General features: G+C 42.3%; 1 protein-coding gene across 1 annotated transcript; it reads left to right on the forward strand.

The window, feature by feature from the left end:
- The first annotated feature begins 1,505 nt into the window (after positions 1-1,505).
- On the forward strand, positions 1,506-17,833 carry Trappc6b (trafficking protein particle complex subunit 6B). The gene is made up of 6 exons (XM_041657916.1): positions 1,506-1,815; positions 9,670-9,737; positions 10,955-11,072; positions 13,546-13,629; positions 15,937-16,030; positions 16,798-17,833. Exons 1-6 carry the CDS (start codon positions 1,735-1,737, stop codon positions 16,827-16,829), a joined length of 477 nt encoding a protein of 158 aa, XP_041513850.1. The 5' UTR covers positions 1,506-1,734; the 3' UTR covers positions 16,830-17,833.
- Positions 17,834-22,643: the final 4,810 nt, after the last annotated feature.

Here is a 22,643-nt window from a genome sequence, read left to right on the forward strand (position 1 = left end):
CAGGCTGCTGCTGGTGAGAACGGAGCAGTGCCTTGCATCTGTCCCTGTTGTGCTGAAAGTCTCTGAACCTCCGTGATTACAGGCTCAAATCACCCCCTGTGGCTTTCAGGTGGAACTTTTATGTTTGATTCATACGATGAATGACATAAATTAATCTATATGCTAGAAAGAACTTTTAAGGAAAACAGAAGAAACAAACCTATCTAAATAACAATGATTCCAAGTTTCTGAAGAACTTTTTCTAGAAAGATTGCAGGGAAAATGTCCTTTGGGAACGCCAGGAATTTGCATTGGAGGGAGCTCTACTTGTCCCTTGAATCCAACTCCCGAAATCTTTGCAGTCAAGATGGCTTTCAGGTTTTTTGTTTGTTTTTGTAATCTGACATTTGCAGTCTGAGCAGCGTTTAGAAGCAGGTGTGCTGATGCAAACTTTCAACAGCAGCACTTGTGAGACTGGAGGAGCCCAAAGGTTGAAGTCAGCTTGAGCTATGCAGAGACACTCTTCCCGTACCCCCAATTCATTCATTCTTTCAGTTTATGAGACAGGGTCTTACATCTCAAGATGCTCAAATGGGTCACAAACCATATAGCTATAGATGACAGATCTTAGTCCTCTTGCCACTTTAGCAGTGTTGTGTGTCCGCATGGGCTCCTAAGTGCCATTGTGGCCAAAGGAATCAGATCCTCCCCTGTAGCTGGACTTACAGGCAGTCGAGAGGCACTTAATGCTGAGAACCGAGTTTAAGTTCTCTTAACCACCCAGCCATCCCTCCGGCCCACGTTTTATTTATTTATTTATTTTTTTAATATTTATTTATTTGTTTATTATATATACAGTATTCTGTGTGCATGTATGCCTGCAGGCCAGAAGAGGGCACTAGACCCCATTACAGATGGTTGTGAGCCACCATGTGGTTGCTGGGAATTGAACTCAGGACCTTTGGAAGAGCAGGCAATGTTCTTAACCATTGAGCCATCTCTCCAGCCCCGGCCCACGTTTTATAATTAACACCGAGATAGCAGAAACATTTTTGTTTGTTTTGTTTCTGGAGACAGGGTTTCTCTGTTTAGCTTTGGACCCTATCGTAGAATTCGTTCTGTAGACAAGGTAGGTCTCCAACTCAAAGAGATCCTCCTGCCTCTGCCTCTCGAGTGCTGGGATTAAAGGCATGTGAGCTACCACAGCCTGCCCAAACAGATTTTCTGCAATGTATTTATTTATTTATTTTTGACAGAGGTCTCATTTTGTAATTTATGCTGGTCTCAAACTCAAGGCAATCCTCCTGCCTCAGCGTGCTGGGTGGGATTACATGCATGAATCACTACGCTCCACTTTCAAGGCAGACCCCTTGGGTTTACCCTCCAGCCCTAGGGCACCTCGACTCTGCCTCGTCCTGGTGAGAACCTGGGTTAGTCGGTAGCAACTCCTTCATCACCCCCTCCCAGAGCCCGGCAGAACACCGGAAGTCGCTCACCCCCAGACCGGAAATTGCTCACGCCCCGCTCCCGGCGCCCTAGTCTTGGCGGGGTGTGGAGCTGTCACAGCGTCTCGGGGCCCAGTGGCGGCGGCCCTGGGGAGGGGCGCGGTCGGTCCACGGCGGCCTTCCGCGGCCTTGGCAGCGGGGTTAGGCCGCTGCTCAAGGGGTCCGGCGCAGGCCACCAGGGCGGGCTAACGGGAACCGTGAGTCCCGCACTAAATTGGAGCCGACTCGGCACTGGAGGCATCGGCGGGAAATGGCGGACGAGGCCTTGTTTTTGCTTCTCCATAACGAGATGGTGTCCGGAGTGTACAAGTCCGCCGAGCAGGGGGAAGTGGTGAGTGCTGCCACGTACTCTGGGATCCTGCGGGACGCACCCCGGGATCTTGCGGGATGCACCCCGGGGCCCTGCGGGATGCTCCCTGGGATCCTGCGGGACGCACCCCGGGATCCTGCGGGACGCACCCCGGGATCCTGCGGGACTCTTCCGTTCTTCTCCCGTTTCGTGGCCGCAGGCGCCTATTAGGTTAGACCGAATTGGTCCACCTCGAGGCATCCCACAAGCATATAACCTGTGTCTCGGCTGTCTGCCCCAAGTTAGTCTCGCATCCCTTTCTGTTTTGTGTCTTCAGTTTGGGGTACAGTATGCTTTTTTAATTTTTTTTTTTATAATTGGCCCTATGAGGATTTGCTGGAGAGCAGCTGATTTTGGCATATCTGCTTAAATTTCCTGGCTCGCCCAGCACTTGGAGAGGCCCAGTACCGCCATCCCAGAGAGACTCTTTCATCTCTTGACTCAGAATACCACTCCACACAATTCCAGGGCCGAACCGTGATGAACCTTGGCGTTAAAGCATAGGAAACCTTGTAAGATTTTTAGCAGTAATTATGAAAACACAAATTAATTACCTAAAATATTTGGTGTTCATTATATCAGAGCTTGTTTTCGGAGTTTGGCTAATAGTTAATATTGAATGACACAGTGGCCCCATCCTTATGGAAGTTACATCGGATGTGGAAGTTCTTATTTCCTCATGATTCTTTTAGAAAGCATCGAGTGGGACTGGAATTTAATGATTAAAGTATTGGGTCGCAGTTAGGCATAAAATCACAGAATGTTATCGGATTTTAGAAAATGAGACAGTCTGAAGTTATGGTCAGGTCAACAGGCCTTTTTTCCTTTTTCTTTTTTAAAAAAACCCATTCCTGGTTTGGCTGGAACTCGATATGTTGATCAGGCTGGAGCGGAACTCGCAGAGATCCTCTTAACTCTGCGTCCCTAGTGCTGGTGTTAAAGGCATGTGCTGACACACCTGGCAGGAGCCCCTTCTTTAATGCTGCTGATAAAGAGGGTGAAGGCCAGGGAAGGAAAGCATCCTGGTTACAGTCACAGAGTTAGGAAAGAGTGAGGACTTTGTTTTGAGACAAGGTCTTACTGTATATCTCTGACTGGCCTGAAACTTGCTATTTGTAGACCCGGCTGGTTTCAAACTCACAGAGATATGCCTGCCTCTGTTTTCCAGATGTTTCTCAGTGGGGGACTTAAAGTTAGGGAATGGAGTGGTCCATTTGCTTGTTATGAAGATAGCTCAGTGTGTGGACTAGAGCAAGATCTTTGTAGTGAGGAGATGTATTATTGCAGGAGTCAGGGCAGGGGATGATTGAACTAAAACAGATAAGAGAGCAGAGAGGAGGCTTAAGAGGTAGGGAGGTGGACTCTTAGGTGGACTCTAAGCTTTGGTTAAATATGGGAATGGAGGTAAAATCCCGTGGAGATAAAGCATGTGGGTTGGAGAGATGCACGGTTAGTAAGGGGATGAAGAGAAGAGGTACGGAGACTATTGAGTTATATGCAGGTTTAATTTCTAGGACACTTAAGGAACGGTGCTGACAAATTGTAAACTATAAGAAAGGTGGGCATGGCATAAATAAAAATACCATTAAGAAGATGATTGAAACTGAGGGTTTTGGTTTTTTAGAGACAGGGTCTCACAGTGTAGCCCTGGTTGACCTGGAGCTTCAGTGTTACCAGGATGGCCCAAAACTCTACCTCCCAAGGGCTGGGATTAAAAGCGTGTGACACCACACCTGGCCTTCAAAATTTTTAAATTTATTTGTATGGATACTTAGCCTGCATGTATGCCTGTGCAGTCCATGCATGCCCAATGCCACAGAGCCAGAAGGGGGCTTCATAGTCCCTGGAACTCGAGGTACAGACAGTGGTGAGCTGTTGGAAGAACAGCTAGTGCTTGTTAGTGCCGAGCCACCACAGCAGCCTCCTCAGATTCTACTTCTTCTTTCTTGCTATTTATTTATTTATTGTTTTTTTTGAGACAGGGTTTCTCTGTAACAGCTCTAACTGTCCAGGAACTCACTCTGTTCACCAGACTGACCTTGAACTCACAGATGTCCACCTGCCTCTGCCTCCTCAGTGCTGCCTCCGAGTGGCAAGTACCACCACTGCCGAGCTCAGATCCTGTTTCTAATTATACCTATCTATAACAGATGCCCTCCACCTTTACACATTTGTTATTTGCCCTAAACTTACATTTAGGCTTTTCTCACCCCCAAACAATTAATAATACATTCATTCCTTTATTTTTATCACGAAATCCACTCCTTTTCCTCCCTCCCTCCCTCTCTCCCTTTTTTTCTTTTGACACAGGGTTTCTCTGTATAACAGCTCTGACTGTCCTGGAACTTCACTCTGTAGACCAGGCTTGCCTTGAACTCACAGACATTCGCTTGCCTCTGCCTCCAGAGTGCTGGGATTAAAGATGTGCCCCACCACTGCCTTTTTCATCTTACTACTTTTTCTTCACTTTTTCAGTGGGTTAGCCCAAAATAATGCAAACATAGTTGTTCTGCTCACAACAGATCCTTATAAATAAACAAAAACCCCAAAAGTTTTTAATTGTTTACCTGTTTCAGTGTATTTGTAGTTGGGAGGGGAAAATCGACAGGGAGCAACAATGATGACAACGATGATAATTGAGTGTTTCAGTATTCAATTCTGACTGGCTTGGACTCACTGTGTGGACCATCCTTGCCTCGAACTCCCAGAGCTCTCTTGCCTGGGAGTGCTGGAATTAGAGGTGTGTGCCACCATGCTGCCTGATTTTTATTTTTTAAGTTACTTTCTGAGGAGACTTTCCCACTCCAGTGGCCTCTGTGACTTACGCTATGGTGAACAGTGGCCCATTAATTTCATTTTCAAACACTTGCAAAATAGGTCTCAGATTCAGGCGTGGCTGTCTGAGCAAGCAAGCATGCGGATGGATCAGATAGCGCTGTTACCGCCTTTGATGAGTACATGGACCTCCATTAGATGGTGCAGAAAACATTCTCAAAGTTGAGAAAGCAACAGAGTCGGATCATGCTACAAAATGTTTCCAGCTAGAGATGGCCGAGGAATCCAGAGGTTGAGAAGGTGACAGTGGTTGTGAGCACAGTCTGAGACACATGCAAACTGTTTTGGTGGCCCGTATGTTATTATCAGGTGACAAACTGTTTTGGTGGCCCGTATGTTATTATCAGGTGACAAACTGTTTTGGTGGCCCGTATGTTATTATCAGGTGACAGTGATGCTGTGAGATTGTTGTTTTTTTTTTTTTTAATTTATTTATTCCTTATGTATACAGTGTTCTGTCTGCATGTGTGCCTGCAGGCCAGAAGAGGGCACCAGATCTTACTACAGTTACTACAGCTGACTGTGAGCCACCATGTGGTTGCTGGGAAATGAACTCAGGACCTCTGGAAGAGCAGGCAGTGCTCTTAACCGCTGAGCCATCTTTCCAGCCCCCCTGTGAGATTGTCTTTGTTACAAAAGTATATTTTTAAACAAAATATAAATCTTTTTAACATTCTTATTTTTATTTTATTTTGTATGTAAGGGTGTTGTCTGCATACTAATTTTGCTCCTGGTAGCTGTGACACCGTATGCCTGTGAGAGGAGAACTCGGTACAGTCAACTCTTTACTTCTTTCCGTGGGTTCCAGGAATCAGCTTAGGTCTCCACTCTTGCTAGCAAGCACCTTTACCTACTGAGCCATTTCAATGACTTCTTTTTCCATTTTTTAATTTAAAAACTTTTAAAATGTGTTTGGATATTTTGCTTGTACACACACACACACACACACACACATTGTATCTATGCAGTACCTAAGGTGGTCAGATGAGAGCATCAGATCTCCTAGAGCTGCAGTTACAGACAGTTGTGAGCTGCCGTATGGGTGCTGGGAATTGAACCCAGGTCCTCTGGAAGAGCTCCTAATGGCTAAGTCTTCTCTCTTAGCCCCCTGCTGTTGTTTTAGGTTTAGGGGTAGTTCTAGCTCTTAAGAGAAAAATATCGTGATGTGTCAAGTGAGCCTTCATGGGTGTAGCTTCTGACATTTCTAGAAGACAGTCTCACAGCAAACTTCCTTGGCAACGTTCCCTGAGCCACAGGTGCAGGAGTTGTGTGTAGTAATTGGAGCGGCGGCGCTGCGTCCCCAGCACCCCGGTCGCCTGCTAGCTTATGCCCCGAAATAACAACACACAAATTGTTTCATTTAAACACTGCTTGGCCCTTTAGCTCTAGCCCTTACTGGCTAATTCTGATATCCCGATCAACCCATCTCTAATAATCTGTGAGCACCGGTCTTACCGGGAAGATTCTAGCCTACATCCATCCTGGGTCGGAGCTTCATTGCGTGTGTCTGCGGGAGCGGGGCATGGCGTCTCTTCTGAGGTGTCTGCTCCGGAGAGGAGAGCTGTTGAGTCTGAGCTCACTTCCTCTTCCTCCCAGCATTCTGTTCTGTTTACTCCACCCACCTATGTTCTAACCTATGAGGGCCAGCCAAGCAGTTTCTTTATTTTTTTAACCAATGAAATCAACAGATTGATATATGACACTCCCACATCACTTCCCCTTTTTCTGTTTAAACAAAAAAAGGCTTTAACTTTAACATAGCAAAATTACATATAACAAAACAGTTATCAAGTAAAAGTTACAATATTTACATCTATTTTATCTTTTTTCATAACTAAGGAAAACTATAACTATTTATTTATTTATTTATTATGTATACCATATTCTGTCTGTGTGTATTCCTACAGGCCAGAAGAGGGCACCAGACCTCATTATAGATGGTTGTAAGCCACCATGTGGCTGCTGGGAATTGAACTCAGAACCTTTGGAAGAGCAGGCAATGCTCTTAACCGCTGAGCCATCTCTCCAGTCCCTTGAATTTATTTTTGTGCAGAGCTAGAGATCTATTTTCATTTTTTTTTACCTTGAACAATCCAGTTTTTTCAGGGATTTCACCCCACCCCCCGCACACACCCCAGATGTTAGGGATTGTACCAGGGTCTTATGGGAAAGTGTTTTGTCATTTAGCTGCATCCCCAGCTTTGTTCACTAATGTATGTTTTTGCTATTTTTATGAAGAATCAGCTGTGGCTGTGTGAGTTTGTTTCTGGGATTGGTCTCTGTACTTGTGCCAATATCATGCTGTATTGTACTCAATACAGTAGAACTGGAGTGTAATAGAAAATCAGATATTGTGATGTCTCTAGCATTACTCTTTCCACTCAGGATTGCTTTGGTTTATGTGAATCTGATACAGTGTTTAGGTTTCATTTGTCTGGTTCTGTGAGGATGTTACTAGAATTTTGATAGGGGTTGGGTGCCGACTTCCACAGTATATGTTCTAATCCATGAACATGAGAGGTATTTCATCTACTGCCTTCTTTTTTTCTTCGTTTCATCAGCTTTATTTTTTTAATTAATTTTTTTGAGAATTTGGTGCATTAGTACTGTTTTTGCACCATTTCCACTTGTTTTTTCTCTTCCAACTTATCCCATGTCCCACTTTCAAACATGACCTATTCTTAGTTATTATTCACACACACACACACACACACACCCTACTAAGTTCTTTTAGTGTTGTTTAGGGCTGTAGTATTGTATGTATTGTTCAGGGCTGACTACTTGGGACTGGACAACCTGTAAGGGACTCCTCCCTCAAGAAGACTGATTCTCCCTAGTTCTGCAGTCCCTAATTGCTCATAGCTCCTCATTTAGGGGCGGGGCCTGTGAGGTCTCCCGTCTGTTGACATGTCAGCTGGTATTGTTACTGTGTAGGTCTTGTTTAGGTGACTGTTATTGAGAGTTTACCAGTGCAGCTTCCCTGTCATATACAGGAGGCACGACAAAGTCTCTTTGTCACTCTGGTCCTCTGGTTCTTGCAGTGCCCTCCCCATATTCCCTGAGTTTTTTTTTAAATATTTATTTATTTATTATGTATACAATATTCTGTTGTGTGTCTGCCTGCAGGCCAGAAGAGAGCATCAGATCTTATTTCAGATGGTTGTGAGCCACCATGTGGTTGCTGGGAATTGAACTCAGGACCTTTGGAAGAGCAGGCAATGCTCTCAACCACTGAGCCATCTCTCCAGCCCCTCCCTGAGCCTTATGTATAGGGCTTGCATTGTGAATGTGTCAGTTGGCATTGGGCAGGTCACAGTCAGTTGTCTTCTCTGTCTTACGGTTGTGTTTCTGTAATGGTCTCCGTCTGCTGCAGAAGAAACACGTGTAGGTATAAAGTAAGTATCAAGAGTGCAGTTAGAAATTGTACTGGCAAAAAAAAAAAAAAAAAAAGAAATTGTACTGGCTTAGGAAAAGGGCAGTGGAGGTTCTCCTCTGGAGTTCATGACTTCACAGGCTAGGATCATCGTTTCAGGCATGAGTTCCTTCCTCTTGAACAGGGCTTATGTCCAATTAGGTGGTTGCTGGTTACCCCCAAGACATAAGTGCCACTGTTGTACCCTCTGGGACATTCTGCTATGCTGGTATTTGCTGTGGTTTTTAGGCATCCCAGCTGGGTAGGACTGTTGATTGCTTTCTCCCTTGGCAGTTTACATATCATATTTGGATACTGTGGTAGCTAGCCTTCAGGGAGTATACTTCTAATTCGTTCCAGCCCAATTCATCCAAACTCTGTGCATGAAGTATGTTGTGTCTTCATCAGGTCCTGGGAGGCAGCCAAGGACAAGGGATTGTTTTGGAAAGTCTCCTGGACTCCTCTTAGCAGCAGCTCTCAGAGCGGTGTCCCACACCTGGCACTGAGGTTTTCCTTAGCCTGTGGCTCTGGGGTGAGCTTTATCTCCTAAAATGGTGTAACTTCATTCAAGTGTGTCAGTGTGTGTGTGTCTGTGTGCGTGTGTGTGCCATACTCACAACTCACACAAATTGAGTTGGAGCCAACTCTTTGTCCTCTGACTCCCACGTGTGCATGTGAGTATGGCGTGCACATGCTACACACACTACATGTAAGTCAAATTTAGGGCTGTTGAGTTGCTGACTTACAAAGGTGCCTGCCGCCAAGCCTGAGGAACTGAGTTGAATTCATATGGGGAAAGAGAACTAATGTCTATAAACTGTCCTCTTACTTCTGCTTGTGTGCCGTGATGGCCCCCTCAAAGTACTTATAGCAAGGACTGGTTAAGAGCACTAGTTGTTCTTCCAGAGGACTCTGGTTCAATTCGAGCACCCACATGGCAGCTCACAACTGTCTGTAACTCCAAGATCTGACACCCTCAAAACACCAATGTACATAAAGATAAAATAAATATAAAAATAGAAAAAAATGCTTAAAACATTTAAATAGAAAGTTGTTAAAGTTTTTATTGTGAGCCTTTTCTACCTTTAAAGTAATTGTGAATTGCCCCTCCCCCGATTTCTTTCTTTGTAAGTGGTATATAGAAAAGGTACTGATTGGGAGGGAGAGATGGCTCTGGGTTTAAGAGCACTTTGTGCTCTTCCAGAGGTCCTGAGTTCAATTCCCAGCAACCACATGGTGGCTTACAACCATCTGCAATAAGATCTGATGTCCTCTTCTCTGTAGGCATACTTGCAGGCAGAACACTCTGTACATAATACATAAATCTTTAAAAAAAAGATATTGATTAAAAAAATTTAGTTTGTGTGTATGTCCATGTCCCCGAGTGTGCCATGTGCATGTCATAGTGCACAGGGCACACGTGGAGGTCAGAGAACTCCTAGAGTTCTTTCTCTCCTTTAGTCATCAGGGTTGGTGGTGGTAAATACCTTTACCTGTTAAGCCATCTTCCTGGCCTCTGATTTCTAGTTCATTGTTTTAAAATACAAATGTCTTAGAACTCTAAGAGTATTCAATTTTTTTTTTGATAGGAAAATGGACGATGTATTACTAAGCTGGAAAACATGGGGTTTCGAGTGGGACAAGGATTGATAGAAAGGTGAGCAGTATGGATTTGAAAATTTTCTTCCAGGTAGGTTATAAACACCGATCAATTTAAGATCATTACAGAAGCTTGAGATGTTTTGTTTTTAATTCTTTTCTGTTTGTGGATGATAAGTTGAACATGCTCCTAAGAGGCTGCTGGTATTTTAGTGAGTGTGAGGCCCTGGGTTCCATCACTGGAAAAACAATTCTCTTTAGATCTGATGCTACTTTAAGTCTGTTATTCAGGCATTTGTTTTTTTGTTTATGAACATGGCCCTGTTATGTGACCCAGATTGTCTTCAGACTTATTATTCCTGCTGTCGCTGGGATTATAACCATTCTCTACTGTGCCCAGTTTTCCTTGTTTTCATAATTGAGAAAGACCTATTTTACATAGGTGATTTTTTTTCCCCATGAAAGGACTAATATATTGAAATTCCTATGTACAGTCTCATTGCATATTCTGCTTAGGGCTTTTTGGTTTTTAAAAACCGGAATGGAATTTTGTTTAACTGAATAGGCATAGAAATGCCTTGAAGTCTATGTTCATATCTTTGCTTTTTTGTATTCCTTTCTGAATATCTAAATAGTTTAATTTAGATAGATTATATTTTACATAAAACACTCCAGTTATGCTTACTTTTTGGGCAGGGGGTTTCGAGACAGTGTTTCTGTGTGTTAACCTTGGTTGTCCTGTAACTTGCTCTGTAAACCAGGCTGGCCTCAGACTCACAGAGATCTGCCTGCATCTGCCTCCTGTGTGCTGGGATTAAAGGCGTGCGCCACCACTGCCTGACTTTCTGTCTTTTCTTTCCTTGTTTTTCTTGTTGAGATAGAGTTTCATACTGTATCCCAGTGTTCCACCCTGCCCTGGAACTCGTATAGTCCAGGTTGGGACGCAGACCTGTGGAGACCTTACTTCAGCCTCTAGAGTGCTTGGATTATAGCACAAACCACCATGCTCACTTGCGTCATTTTTGTTTTTTTCATGTGCTAATTTGGATTATGACTGAAAGTATGACTGACTAATAAATAGACTCCTGAGCCCCGTGATTACATAACAGAGATGAGATGGGCTTTGCTTGGTTTATCCCTGTGTGACTGTCAGTAAATGTCTAGTGCTGGTGGCATTTAGAAATTAGTAAATAATTTGCTTCTTCTTAGAAAAAACTTCCTCCTTTGTTTCCTTTGGAAGAAATATATTGTATTACTTCAAGTTGATCTTTTTAGGTTTACGAAAGATACTGCAAGGTTCAAGGATGAATTAGACATCATGAAGTTCATATGTAAAGATTTTTGGACTACAGTATTCAAGAAACAAATTGATAATCTAAGGACAAATCATCAGGTATTTAGATAAATCTGTTCTTTGTTGAGTTGAAGACCTATTTTCTGAAAGTCACTTACTGTGAATGTCCTTTTTATCAAGTATTTACTATCCTATGCTTGTGTATGATGTGTGTGGTAATGTAGCTGCTTGCGTGGCTCATACTTCTCCTACTGAGGTTTCCAGGATCCAGAAGAGATTGTGAGGCTTGTGCACAAGTGCTTTTACATGCTGAGCTATTTTTGTTGGCCCTTAATTTACTTATTTAAATTAAATTCTTTGAGAATTTTTTATGTATATGAGAGCACCAGGTGCATACAGTGGCCATAAGAGGCTGCCGGATTTTTTGCAGCTGGAGTTACAGAAGTCTGTGAGCGTCAGTGTTCCTGCTGGCCCTGAACCTGGGTCCTATGCAAATGTAGTAGGTGATCCTAATAGCTGAGCCGTCTGTCTCTCCACTCACCTAGGACTCTTTCGTTCGGGGGGGGGGGGATAAACTTCATGTTTTTCTAATAATATTGTTAAGTCTTTTTCTCTAGTAGGGTAAAGGAAATAAGGAAGAGCGTAGTTATCATTAACTATAACTGTTTCCTTCCTCTAATTACATAAGCTGTGTTAAAATTTAAACTGTAGCATCAAGAGGCAGAGGCAAATGGATCTCTTGAGTTCGTGGCCAGCATGGTCCACAGAATGAGTTCCAGGTGACATAGAGAAACCCTGTCTTGAACCACCCCCCCCCCAATAAAAAGTAGCAAATGAGGGCTGGAAAGATGACTCAGTGGTAACCACTAAGTTACCACTAAGTTAGAAGAGCATTCATTGCTCTTCTAGAGGACATGAGTCTAGTTCCCAGAGCCCATGACAGATGTCTCACAAGCTCTCAATATTTTAGTTCCAGGAGGATTCAGTGTGTTGTGTCTGGCTTCTTTGGGAATCCACATGCATGTACACACACATAACTATAAACATATAATTAAAAATAAAAGCCCAGCTGGGCATGGTGGTATGTGCAACAAAACAAAAAGTAGCCTCTATCTGTGGGCAAAGGGACACCTCATTTTTGGTATTTTTATACCTGGGGCTTTCTACATTCAGGTTGGCAGGAACGTCATTCATGGCGGTGATTCAGTGAGAAAGAGATCAGTCTGGGTTAAACCTGAATAACTCACTGACCACAAGTTTGTTCCCTGACTGGGTCTGTGAATAGAGGTGGACAAAACAAGGTCCTTTTTAGCGTTAGTGAAGGGTCCCTGGACACAGCTCTTCATTCCACTGACTAGAAATGATAAAATGGATCTTCTTTTCCAAAACATATTTTTCAATAAAACTGTTAGAACTGGGAAAAACAAAATTTGTAGAATGTAGCACAACAGAGCAATTGGTGTAGGATTGTTCATTTTTATTCAGAAATATGATAGTATTCAGAACTATATAGTATTTATATCTTTAGAATAATTTCTGATTTTTTTTTTTTGGCTTTGGAGCCTGTCCTGGAACTAGCTTTTGTAGCCCAGGCTGGCCTCAAATTCACAGAGATCTGCCTGCCTCTGCCTCCCAGTGCTGGTATTAAAGGTGTGCACCACCACCACCCTGCTAGAATAATTTCTAAAGTCTCATTTGTAGACCATATTTAACTCTTAAATAGCCTGCTTTGGTTTGACTAGAGAGATGGCTCAGTTAAGAGCTTGTGCTGTTCTAACAGAGGACCCGAGTTCAGTTCCTAGAATCACTGTCAGGCACTCATAGCTGCCTGTAGTTCCAGCTCCGGAAGATCTATCTGATGTCTTTTCTTACCTCAGTGAGCAGCTACACTGATGTACACATTTTCACAAACAGATTTTTTTTTTATTTTTTTTTTGCTTTTTCGAGACAGGGTTTCTCTGTGGTTTTGGAGCCTGTCCTGGAACTAGCTCTTGTAGACCAGGCTGGTCTCGAACTCACAGAGATCCGCCTGCCTCTGCCTCCTGAGTGCTGGGATTAAAGGCGTGTGCCACCACCGCCCGGCTTTTTTTAAATTTTTCAAGGCAGGGTTCTCTGTGTAACAGTCTTGGCTGTCCTGGAACTCCCTTTGTAGACTAATCTGACCCTGTACTCATAGAGATCCGCCTGGTTCTGCCTCCCAAGTGCTGGGATTAATGGTATGTGCCAAGATCGACTACTCACACAGGCAATTTTAAGAAGTGAATCTTATAAAAGAACTTGTTTGGGTGTGCAGTGGTTGGTTTGTATCTTTATTTATTTATTCATTGGTCCATTCACCTGTCTGTCTATCTGTCTGTCTGTCTGTCTGTCTGTCTATCTATCTATAGCTGTATGTGTCTATTTATCTACCTGTCTTATCTATTTTATCTATTTATTTATTCACTCTATGGTCAGGCTGCTGACTTTGTGATGGAGTCATAGCTATGGGAAACTACACCCGCCTAGGGTAAGGTAATTTTTAAGGATTGAACACTAGATTGACTTCTGATTTTGCTTTTTGGTTGTTAAACAGGGCATATATGTGCTTCAGGACAACAAATTTCGACTGCTTACTCAGCTCTCTGCGGGAAAACAGTATTTAGAACATGCATCAAAGGTATTAATAAAATTTGATTTTGTAATAAAACAAATAAATTTAGAATAACAGGAAAAATTACAAAGCCAATCACAACTGATTGAAATTAAACAGTAATTTCAGCAGCTCATTGAGGAGCCCATGCTCATGTTCTTAAGTAATCCTTTTTTTCTTAAAGTAGATCTTTTTTTTTCTTTCTAGACTTTTTATTTACTTATTTTGCATGTATGAGTGTTTTGCCTGCTTTTATATTGTGCACCATTTCGGTGCCTGATGTCTGAGGAGATGGTGAGCTTCCATGTGGGTGCAGGGGATTGAATTCCTGTCCTTTGCAAGAATAACAAGTGGTCTTAACCATTGAGCCAACTCTCCAGCCCCCTATTTTTTTTTTTTTTTTTTTTTTTTTTGGTTTTTCGAGACAGGGTTTCTCTGTGGCTTTGGAGCCTGTCCTGGAACTAGCTCTGTAGACCAGGCTGGTCTCGAACTCACAGAGATCCGCCTACCTCTGCCTCCCGAGTGCTGGGATTAAAGGCGTGCGCCACCATCGCCCGGCCCCCTATTTTTTCTTAAGCTGAACGTTAAGAATGTCTTTTAGTAAACTGTTTGTCAGTGGCAGCAGCGGCAGCTCATGCCTTTCTCCTATCACTTGGAAGGCAGTGGTAGGCAGTTTGGGGCCAGCTGATATTAAAGGCCTATGTCACTGTGCCTGACAGAATAACAAATTTTAATGTGAGCGTTCCTGTGTGATAATTAAAGTGTCTAAGCAAGTATAATTTGCTACTTATCTGTAAATATTTGTTCATTCTTCCATTTTCTTTTTTTTTTTTAAAGATTTATTTATTTATTATGTATACAACATTCTGCCTCCATGTACGCCTGCATACCAGAGGAGGGCGCAAGATCTCATTACAGATGGTTGTGAGCCACCATGTGGTTGCTGGGAATTGAACTCAGGACCTTTGGAAGAGCAGCCAGTGCTCTTAACCACTGAACCATCTCTCCAGCCCCCATTCTTCAATTTTCTATTAAGTTTTACAAATTACCATACAAAGATAAATCATACAAAGATTTCATGATTTTTCTTTCATGTATGCTTTTTTCTTATAGGTCCTCCTTGCCTACCGCCCTCCCCTTGTCTGCCTTCTTTATGCTGACCTTCTAAGTCTTCTCCTAATATCCTCCTTCTGCCTTCATGTCACAAGGATTATAGTGCCCTCTTTTTTGTTTATAAAATTTTCCCTCCTATATCTGAAATAGATTGCAAATATAGTGTAGTTATGATGTAGAAATCACAGAGCTAGAACCATATGAAGTTAGGCTTCAAGCATTTTTATGGTTAATATACATACATACACACACACATACACATCATTGCTCTTTTTATTCACATTTTACTATTTTTAGTTTCCACTTAACTTTGGGGCACCTTACTTTCTTCAGGTGTGAAGAATAAGTTAAAGATTTTTCTTGCTGGGGTACTGAATTGATGTCTGCTGAGTTAAGAGCTCCTATTACAAAGCCCAGGCTAGTCTCCAACTTGTAGTGATCCACCTGCCTGAGCCTCCTGAGTTCTAGGATCACAGACAAGCTTCATAGCTACGCTTTAAGTCTTAAACAAGATGAGATGTTTGGTTGTAGGAAGCTGGATGCGACAGCACATGCTTGTAATCCCAGTATTTGGGAGGCGGAAGCTGGAGTAGGAAGTTTGAGGCCTGACTGACTACTTGAGACCCGGTCTCAAAGAGGAAAAAGGAAAAAGAAGCACAGAGATCTTTGCTTAGTCAGCAGTATTGATAGGAAGGCCGAGAAGATAGAAATTAAGGAGGCTAAAGTGGCTAGCTGCGCTAAGCGTCTAGTTAGATCCCTGTGCACAGCATGGAGAACACTCACAGGCCAACGCTGTTGTTTCTTGACCTAAACTTAACCTGTTGCTGTTCTGTGGTTACACTAGATTCAAAGCCTTGTTCTGCAGCCCCAGGTTGGTTAAGCTTAGTCATTTGCCCATGTGCTTTAGTACAGTTAGCTTTACTCCAACTGCCTTTTTACAATGTCTATGCTGTTTCTTTCTAGTTAGAGGTTGTGTGGTCTTGAACTCAGAGATCAGCCTGCTTCTGGATTAAAGCCAGCTTCACAGCTTCATTCTCTTCATTCTTCATTACCTCTGCCTTTTCCTCTTGCTCTCACTTCCTTGTCCTCCCCTTCTCTCATTCTCCTGTTTAAATACAGCAATGATGTATTGACACCGCAGCTTAAATCAATTCCCTGTTTACCGATACCTTATTGTTTTAGTAAATCCTTAATATTTTTTGTATGTTTTCGTTTTTTTAGTATCTAGCATTTACATGTGGCTTAATCAGAGGTGGCTTGTCAAACTTGGGAATAAAAAGTATTGTAACAGCTGAAGTATCTTCAATGCCTGCCTGTAAGTTTGTTTATCTTACATATGTTTTACATCATTTTTTTTCCAGGTCTGTTTCTTTTAAATGTAGAAGAAACTAGAAATTCTGAAACTTTCATTTTAGTATCATTTATTTCACATTTATTTTGGTAATATGTAATATCTTTTCACTCAAGGACTAACCAAAAACAAAATTTAATTGAGTTTCAATATATTTCTTTTCTTTTCCTTTTTATTTCTTTTTCCTTCCCCCCCCCCCCCCCCAGGACAGGGTTTCTCTGTGTAACTTTGGGACCTATCCTGGAACTCTGTCTGTGTACCAGGCTTCCTCGAACTCACAGATATCCTCCTGTCTCTGTCTCCCAAGTGTTGGTATTAAAGGCGTGTGAAGCCACTGCCCAACTGGATTTCTTTTTTATTAACTGACAAATTAGTAATGAAATACTCAGAATTGCTAGGCATGGTGACTCACGCCTTTAACCCTAGCACTGAGGAAGCAGAGGCAGGCAGTATCTGTGAGTTCGAAGCTTGTCTAGTCTACATGTGAACTCGAAGCCAGGGCTACATAATGAGACCTCCTTGTCTCAGAAAACACACACACACACACACACACACACACGGGGTCGGGGAGGGGACACCCAGGATGTAGGAAGGACAGACAACTGTCCAATGGGATAGACTTTATTGGCTACCTTAAGGAGTACGAAAAGACCTTTGACACAGCAAGTTCTTTGAGTGAAACTACTTCCTGAATGGAAATGAATATGCCTGTTTTCTGTTCTGTTCTTCAGGCAAATTCCAGGTGATGATACAGAAGCTGTAGAGTGAAGTGAAACACGAGCGAGGCTGCTCCTGTGCAAAGTATTGCCAGTGCTGCTCTCTGCTCACTGTTGGCGGTCTGTGCTGGAGCAGAGGGCTTACCTCACCAATAAGGTCCTTTCACCATGACGTAAACTAGCTGAACTGTTTGACTAATGTCAGTGAACTCGACGCCAAGATGTACAGCTCTTTATTTTAAACATCTTTATTTCGTAGTGTTATATGTATTTAACCATAGATTGAGAAGTGAAACTCAGGGTGTGTTGAATTGCTGTATAGGAAAATATGTACCAATCAGAATAGTTTCTATTCAAATGACCAAAATTTGTTAAAGTATAAATGTGTTTTAGTTATTTAAAAAAAGAAACCACTATGCTAAATTAAGCTTAATTTTTATTGTATGTTTATAATTTATTTCTGTCGAGAATTTGTATGCCTATATAAGGATTTCATTTATACATTGTATGTTTATATGTATATATAAATACATATGTTACTGTCTAAATTGTTTGAAGACTTAATTTTACTTTAATAGATTTCAGTCTTTGAGCCCGCCACCGATTAATCGAAGTGAAATGTAGATTAGCTTGGTAACTGTAGCACTAGAGAATATTAGGTATGTTGGAAGTAATTTTTATACTTACTCCTGCTCACATTATTCCTTTAAAAATATTTCATTTTAGTTTTTATGTGTGTGTATCAATTTTCCTATCTGTTCTGTTGGTGAAACTTAGGTTGATCCCATAACTTAGTGCTTGATATCAAGTTGACAAAAAAATCCAACCAGCTCATCTCTTCTACAAATGCTAGGAAAGTAATACCCATATGCAAAAGAGTGAAACCGGATCGTTAGACTAAAAATACACTCAGGAATCAACTTGTGTGGATCAATATAAAATACTTGAGACTCCAGTGATTATTCAAAAGTAGACTCACTGGTTGTGGTGGTGCATGCCGGTAGGATTTGCTAAAGGAGGCTGAGGCAGGAGGATCACAAGTTCAAGGCCAGTATGGACTACATTTTTTTTTTTTTTTTTGCCGGCAGTGGTGGCGCACGCCTTTAACTTCAGCACTTAGGAGGCAGAGGCAGGTGTATCTCTGAGTTCCAGACCAGCCTGGTCTACAAGAGCTAGTTCCAGGACAGGCTCCAAAGCCACAGAGAAACCCTGTCTCGAAAAACAAAAAACAAAAAAAAAAAAAGAAATTCCGTACTCTATACCATTGTGGATATAATAGATGGAACATCTTGGTATTCCCCCAGGTATGATACGATACAGCCCTTCTGTGTGCAGGTTCATGTAACATGGGCAATTGACTAGTCACTCTGGATGCTTCGCTGACATCCTGCTGGCATCGTCTATGGACGGTCTCGGGAAGTCCTTTGCAGTAACTCCCCTGCTGCTGGGATAAATGGTATTTATCCATAAGAACTGAAATGAAGGACCCTGGAGTGATCACAGCCAGGTTGACGACATTCTCACAATAGCCAAGAAGGGGAAATAATAAGTATGCAGGAATGGAGACAGAAGGAAAATATGGAGGTTGGGAAATAGTATTTTCAGGTGTGTGACTTTAGTTTATGCTGCATTTGTTTAACTCTGTGAAGCTGTGTTACTGTGCCTGTCTAAAACACTGATGGTCTAATAAAGAGAAGCATGGTGAATAGTGAGGCAGGAGCAAGGATAGGCCGGGCTGCCAGGCAGAGAGGATAAACAGAAGGAGAAATCTGGGAGGAGGGAGAACAAGCAGCAATGAGTGAAGGCCATCAGGGGCCAGCCACACAGCAAGCCCCGGAGTAAGAAGAAAAGTAAGATATACAGAAGTTAGGTAAAAGTCTAGAGGGAAGAGGTAGACGGGTTAATGTAGGTCAAGAACAGCTGGCAAGAAACAAGCCAAGCTAAGGCCAGGCATTCATAACGCAGAGTAAGATCCATGTGTTATTATTTGGGAATTGGGTGGTTGGTCCCTCAAAAAGTTAAAAGAATAAAACATCATACAACATATGGTATATACATACTAAATATTAACAGCCTTTAAGAAAATTTCTGGAACTATGGATATAGCAGAGTTGGTAGAGTATGTGTCTTGTATGCATGAAGCTGGGTGTCACCCCAGCACCACATACTGGACATGATGGGGCACAGCATTCCAGAGCTTGGTAGCTAAATGCAGGAGAATCAAGAGTTCAAAGCCATTCATCAGAACATTGTAGACACCAACTGTAGTCTTTGTGGGGTTTGAAACTAGCCCGTTTGTTCTATATGAGACTTTAAAAGAAAAAGTAAAGGAGGTTCTGCCATACTTCAACATGGATGAACTTTGCAAATATATGTTAAATGAAATAAGCCAGTCACTGTTTTCATTAAGATTCTAAATCCAGTCATACTGACAATGAAGATTGTCAAAATCTCCAATCCTTGTCCACTTGAAAACCTGACAATTACTTTAAATCATAAAATTCTTTTCATCCTATAATACAAAATATATTTAATTCATTTTTGCAAATGCCCATAATCCTTAGTATTCTCATAATTGTCCCATAGTCCAAAGTCAAGGCAACCTCATAAAACATGAGTTACATATTTGCAACATATAATGAATGGCAGAATAAATCTTCCTATTCCAAAAGGGAGGAATGGGGGCAAATCCAGAAAAGACAGACCTGAGCAAGACCAAAACCTAGCAGGGCAAACACCATATCCTCCACTTACACATTTCCCATCTGAGGAATCATGACCACTCCAAAGAACTTGGGTAGACTGCAACATGTTCTGACTTCTCTTGGGCCAGCAGTACTCCATGTCCACGGCTTTCCTTTGTTGATATCTTATGGTCTTGGAATCTCCAACATCTCTGGGTCTCCATGGCACCTTAAGCCTCACTTAGTTTCATGTACCAGGTGATGATTCTACCATACATTGCTTAGCCTCAGCCTGGAACCTTAAAAATAATTATTGGTACATCCCTGTAATCCTAACACTCAGAGGGTTGAGACATAAGATCATTAATCTGCCTGGGCAGAGTTATTAAAAATTTGCTTCAAAAACAACAAACTCGGGGGCTGGAGAGATGGCTCAGCGGTTAAGAGCATTGCCTGCTCTTCCAAAGGTCCTGAGTTCAATTCCCAGCAACCACATGGTGGCTCACAACCATCTGTAATGAGGTCTGGTGCCCTCTCCTGGTCTGCAGGAGCACACACAGACAGAATATTGTATACTTAATAAATATTTAAAAAAAAAAAAACAACAAACTCGGGCTGGAGAGATGGCTCAGAGGTTAAGGGCACTGACTGCTCCAGAGGTCCTGAGTTCAATTCCCAGCAACCACATGGTGGCTCACAACCATCTGTAATGAGATCTGGTGCCCTCTTCTGGCCTGCAGGCACACATGGAGGCTGAACACTGTATATAATAAATAAATAAATCTTAAAAAAAACCCCTAATATAATTCAGGTATGGAGGCACACGTCTGTAATTCCAGCACTCAGAAGGATCAGGAATTCAAGCTCATTCTCTTTACATAAGTTTTAGGCCAGCTTGTGATACGCACATGAGATACTATTTCAAAAGATTAAAAACAGAGCATAATAAAAATAGGTTTGGATGCTTGGTATGATGTTGCATGCCTATAATCCAAGCATTCAGGATGCTGAAGTTGGAAAAGGCTACAAATTTGAGTCCAATATTGGTAATATCTTGCTGGCTAGTTTTATGTCAACTTCACAAACTATACTTCTGAAAGGAAGGACCTGCATTTGGGAAAATGCCACCATTAAGAACGGGCTGTAAGCAGAGGGGCCCATAAGACATTTTCTTAATTAGTGACTATAGGTGGGGACATCCCTAGGCTGGTGATTCTAGGTTCTGTAAGAAAGCACTCTGAAGAGCTGGGCGGTGGTGGCACATGCCTTTAATCCCAGCACTTGAGAGGCAGAGGCAGGAGGATCTCTGAGTTCGAGGCCAGCCTGGTCTATAGATCTAGTTCTGGGGCTGTTACACAGAGAAACACTATCTCAAAAAACAAAACAAAACAAAACAAAACAAAAAAAGCACTCTGATCTAGGGAATACGCATTCCTCCATGGCCTCTGCATTAGCTCCTGCCTCTGTGTTCCCTCCCTGCTTGAGTTCCTACACTGATTTCCTTTGATGATGAACTGTGATATGGAAGCACAAGTCAAATAAATCCTTTCCTCTCTAAGTTGCTTGTGGTCATGGTGTCTCTAGCAATAGTAACCTTAATTAAGACAGAGATTGGTACCAGGAGTAGGGTATTGCTGTGACAGACCTCACATTTGGGAGAATTGTGAAAGAACTTTGGAACTCTCGGGATAGAAAAGCCACTGAGTGTTCAAAGCTTGGTGAACTGTTCTGTGGGAGCTTGGAAGGTAAGTATTTTATTGAGAGAAATGCAGACAATGGAGGGAGGCCTGGCTTATGAAGTTCCAGAGAAGTTTGAGAGTTACTCCAAGTCTTTCTGGGAAGTTGCACTTCGAGACCACTGCATATTTTAAATTAAGAATCTGTGGTTCTGGGGGCTGGAGAGATGGCTCAGTGGTTAAGAGCATCGCCTGCTCTTCCAAAGGTCCTGAGTTCAATTCCCAGCAACCACATGGTAGCTCACAACCATCTGTAATGAGGTCTGGTGCCCTCTTCTGGCCTGCAGGCATACATGCACACAGAATACTGTATATATAATAAACAAATAAATAAATATTAAAAAAAAAAGAATCTGTGGTTCTGGTTATCTGGGGCTAAAGACTGGTTATGATTACAAGATACCAGAACCACTAAAGTGAAACCTTTGCTTTGCTTCGATACTTGATGCTGGTCAGCTGGAGCTGAGAAGTTCGCAGTGATTAAGAAGAGGCCGGCATCACTGAAGTGAAATCTGGGAAGTGTTTGATAAATCAGCACATGAAAGCCGTGTTCCAGAGGTCAAGATTGTACTTCATTCATAGCTGGGTGTTGGGGCGCACACCTTTAATACCAGCATTCAAGAGGCAGAGGCAGGTGAATCTCTGTGAATTTGAAGCCAACCTGGTCTACAAAGTGAGTTCTGGGACAGCCAAGGAGCCAAGGATGTTACAGAGAAACTGTCTCAAAAAACCAGATCCCAGCATTTTGGAGATGCCAGTACCATGGGACAGCCGTCAAGAACTGCAGCAGCAGTAGAATGGAGCTGGCCTGAGCTTAGGAGACAAGACAGTCTGTGTGGGCTACAGTGGGTGGAGCCCAAGAAGTGACCCAGGCCTTTTGGAGGAGCCCAGAAGTTTGTGAGTGGATCCTAGGCATCGGACACTGAGTTACTCACACAGTTGGCATTTGGATTCATATTGTGACTATGCCCTGGTTCTTCCCTTGAATTGCCTTTTTGATTTTATAGAGTCCACAGTTGTCGACTTTGGTTTTTTTTTTTTTTGAATTATTTTTTTAAAGAGACTAAACTTTTTAAGTGAATTTTTAAGAAGACTGTGGGACTTTAAAATTTGTAAAGTACTTTATATTAGTAGTTCTCAATCTGTGGGTTATGATCCCTTCGATGTCACATCAGAGATCTTGTAATCATATATCTACATTACTATTTACTGTGTGATCTTGGGGATGAACAAGAAAGGGAAAAGGGAAGGTTGTGGCTAATAATGATATTTGTGTGTCAAGGTGACAAGAGGTTAGTTGTACTAAGGGAACACAGGGAAATCCTATCTTCAAAAGCCCAAATATCTGTCTCTCTGTCTCTCTCTCTCTCACACACACACACAGTAAAAGTATAATAAGAAATTGTCAGGCTGCAGAGATGGCCCAGAGGTTAAGAACACT

Source organism: Microtus oregoni, unplaced genomic scaffold, assembly GCF_018167655.1.
Source record: "Microtus oregoni isolate MIOR12 unplaced genomic scaffold, Mior012 000009F_ref0000495, whole genome shotgun sequence".
Classification (NCBI taxonomy): Eukaryota; Metazoa; Chordata; class Mammalia; order Rodentia; family Cricetidae; genus Microtus; species Microtus oregoni.